Source organism: Verticillium alfalfae, genomic scaffold, assembly GCF_000150825.1.
Source record: "Verticillium alfalfae VaMs.102 supercont1.13 genomic scaffold, whole genome shotgun sequence".
In the NCBI taxonomy this organism is placed as follows: domain Eukaryota; kingdom Fungi; phylum Ascomycota; class Sordariomycetes; order Glomerellales; family Plectosphaerellaceae; genus Verticillium; species Verticillium alfalfae.
Genome location: NW_003315026.1, coordinates 743,667 through 747,117, shown reverse-complemented (window position 1 = coordinate 747,117; position 3,451 = coordinate 743,667). Strand labels below are relative to the sequence as shown.

Here is a 3,451-nt window from a genome sequence, read left to right as displayed (position 1 = left end):
ACTCATTCCTCCAGCCGTTGACTACCCTGTCTCGATCGGCGCTCCTTCGTCTTGCTGCCCTGCCCTGCCTTGCCTGTGCAGTCGACAGAACGACGAACAACAAGCCCGCACGCCAGTCAATACCATCACCGAGCTTGATTCATCCACCACCCACTCGCGCGTCTCACGACCGCACTACTTTTTCTGTTCATCTTCCAGCCCCGTGGCACAACATCAGCTGCACACAATCCTGCCCCATACGTTGCCTTGTCTGAGGTTGCACCCGGTGCCTACAGAGCTTCCGCCATTGAACGCCCACTTCGTCAAACTGCACTACACCAGATCGGATCGCCGACCCAACCTGCACCCCCTCAACGACTCGACCCCGCCGTTGCCCTTTCGACTTTGCACCGACAACACGGACGCTTTGCCCTGCCGCCAGACCACCCCCCTCGAACACTGTACACGACGGTCGACGCCCCTCCAAGTATGATACAGACGCATGGGGGATCCAGCAAAAATGGTATGCATGACAGACACCGTTCGCGTCTGGGAACAGTGCCCGCCAATTCCACTGTCCTCTCTTCGACCGCCCGCTCTCCTTCTCGTTGACCTTTTCCGTATGTGCACCGGCTGATTGATGGATTGCAGGCGCCGAACTTCACAACGAGGAGGGCAGAGGACGCAGCAGACTCGTGCCTCAGTCGACACTGCCGAAAAACCGAAGCACCGGAAATCTCGCCTTAGCCACAAATGCACAATCCGATCGATCCCGCGTCCGAATGTCCTTCGACGCAGGTGCTGCCACGACAGCTGAATATGAAGCCCTCACAAGGTAGGTTCGTGTCCATCTCGTGCCAATCCATGATGTCCCGCTCCTACGAATCGCCGAAGGTGGCCTTCGCAACCAAGTCCTTGCTACGCGTTCGTAGACACGGTTGACAGCCTTGAACATTTGGGGGACACAACAAACACTCGCCGCCCTCCTTGCCGCATGAATTATTGCTTTGTGACCTTGGGCAATGAGTATGCGACGACGGCGAGATGAATCGGAACACCCGAATCCACCGCAGTAGCATTGCAGGTCCGTGACAAGTGCAGCGCTGACGTGAATGCGGCTACAGGTCTCCCATCGTCACGGATCATGACCACGGCCTCGGACTTTCTGGTCTTCGCCGCATCCGACAACAGCCCTCGGTCAGGGGGCCGGGGCTGCCTTCTGCCTCAACCCCGGCGTCGCGAAGTTCTTCCATCGGCCTGCCCAGATCTTCTTCCATGACCTTGCTGCTATCCAACACACCGTCTCTGCCGTTGTCTGCGGGCCCTGGATCCCCGAGTTTCGCTGAGGATCTTTCGCGGTTCCCATCTGAATCATTGCACTCGTTCTCATTCGCGCATCAGTCGGAAGAACTCATCCACAACCGACAGACTGTCCTCAAACGTTCCATAGAGTTTATGAAAGATCGACTGGGTTGGTCTGTCTCCTCAACGTCTGTAGCACTTGCGAGCGCGGAGGCACGCGTGCATGGGGATGTAGAGACGCAGAACATGCTGGATCTTCTGGCTCGGGCTCAGCTCGTGGGTGCTGGCAATCTGCCCAACAATGACCATTCCCTGACTGGTCCTCTCACGGGACCAGCTGTTGTCTCGGGTGAAAACTTCTTTGACAAACAGTTCAATCCACGCAGCGAGAGTCCTGAGCCCATCTCCTCGCCCAATCTGTCACCATCGACCTCTCGGCGCCCGTTGCCTCTTCAAGAACACGACGAGCCTTCGAGAACAAAAGCTTCCGTTTCCAAGACGATCATCGAAGGCCAGGAATCCGAATATTCGAGCCGCAGCCCGACCAACGAAAGTGGTACCACCAATAAGACTTCGCCGCCGCCGTCCCGTCGACCAAGTCTGAAACGAACACTGACAGACACGCTGTCCGTATCGGTGCATCAAAAGCTCATCGACACCATGGCGCAGCCCTTCGTTGCCGGCCCTCCAGGATTCGAGGAGCAGATGCTATCTCCAACCGTTCCGCCAAATTTCGCAGCCGGCACAATGCCCAGTGCTCTCGGCCCTGTGCATGGTCACACCACGCGGTGGACACCTGCGGCTCAGGCCATTTTCACGACCGAAGCGAAACCCCCTTGGACTATCATTGCGGCCAACGATCTTGCCTGTCTCGTCTTCGGTGTCACAAAGGCCGAGGTACGTAAAATCGGCATTCTTGAGGTTGTGCAAGAAGAGAGAAGGGCGTGGCTCGAGAGAAAGCTGCTTCAATATGATTCAGAAGGAGCAGCCCAAAGCACTGAGGACCTGTCACCCCCCGCACCCCCAGCTTCCGTATCTTCGTCGCTTCTCGGTGGCCGAGGCGGTGGCATCACGGCGAAACTCCTCAGCAAGCCAAACTCCAGAACGAATCCGCCCAAAGCGCCAATCCCCCGTAAGGCGCAGACAGTACATAGCGGTGACCCGAATCCACCAACCATGAGAGGAGGATCGCGCCATCGAAGCAGTCGCTCTCGAGGCGTGCTGCTATGTGGCGACGTTGTGCCCATCCAGAAGCGGAATGGGTCCACGGGTTCGGCCAGCTTGTGGGTGAAGGAGAAGAGGATCGGCCTTATCTGGGTTCTTGAGGAAATCCATGAAGACGTCGCCATGATCTCTATGGACGACGATGGTGTTGTCGAAAAGGTATCCGGGGAGACAGATGCGATATGGGGGTTCGAGACGCTACGTCCAGGATGCGACATCGGGCAGCTTATTCCGAGGATACCACGACAAGGTATTGACCCTCGCACGGGCGAGGTTGACTTTGCTCAAGTCTCCAAGCGGCGGTTTTTCACCTGCCCAAACGCAGACAAGGTGAACATTCCATGCACAGTCGAACAAGTAAGAGGCAAGACAGAACTCCGCGTTTCTAGCCTCCCACATATGGCAGGCATCATCGTCGTTAATCCCGAAAACTTGGAGATTAAGAGCTCGAACTCAGCCTTCTCAGGGTCTCTGTTCGGTTATGAGAAGCCAGATGGGCTGTCCATCAACACGCTCCTGCCCGGGTTCGAAAAGATCCTACAACTCCTGACGGAGGAAGATGGCGTCATGTTGATGGACGGTATCGTTGTCCCGGAGCACAGTTTTCGGAAAGCCTCAGCGTTCCTCGCAGTTCGAGAAGGAAGGCCTGATGCAGCGACATCTTTCTTGCGGACCGAGGGCCTGCCTGCCAGGCACCGTGACGGTTCCGAACTCAAGATTGATGTCCAGATGCGGGTTGTCCAGAGCGAGCGACAGCCGGCTGTTATCACCGAGACTGTCGTGGAGGCGAGCGAAGACGAGGATGACGACAGCCATGGTGAGAGGGAAAACACCTTGCGGTTCCCACAGCGAGATGGTGTATGCTCTCTGGATTACTTACTCCCGCCATCTCCATGCAACGAGGTCTCAGCTCGACGTCAAAACGCCCACCCGTTCAGGTACGACA

The 3,451-nt window shown here is 56.9% G+C and overlaps 1 protein-coding gene across 1 annotated transcript in view; it reads left to right on the top strand.

Moving 5' to 3' along the window:
• Positions 1 to 761: 761 nt before the first annotated feature.
• VDBG_08847 (serine/threonine-protein kinase ppk6) overlaps positions 762 to 3,451 on the top strand; it is a gene marked incomplete at both ends in the record, with an annotated part of 3,883 nt that continues 1,193 nt past the window's right edge. Inside the window, 2 exons of the mRNA XM_003001005.1 lie at positions 762 to 814; positions 1,104 to 3,443. Coding sequence (XP_003001051.1) covers positions 762 to 814; positions 1,104 to 3,443 — 2,393 coding nt within the window. The remainder of the gene's footprint in view (positions 815 to 1,103; positions 3,444 to 3,451) is intronic.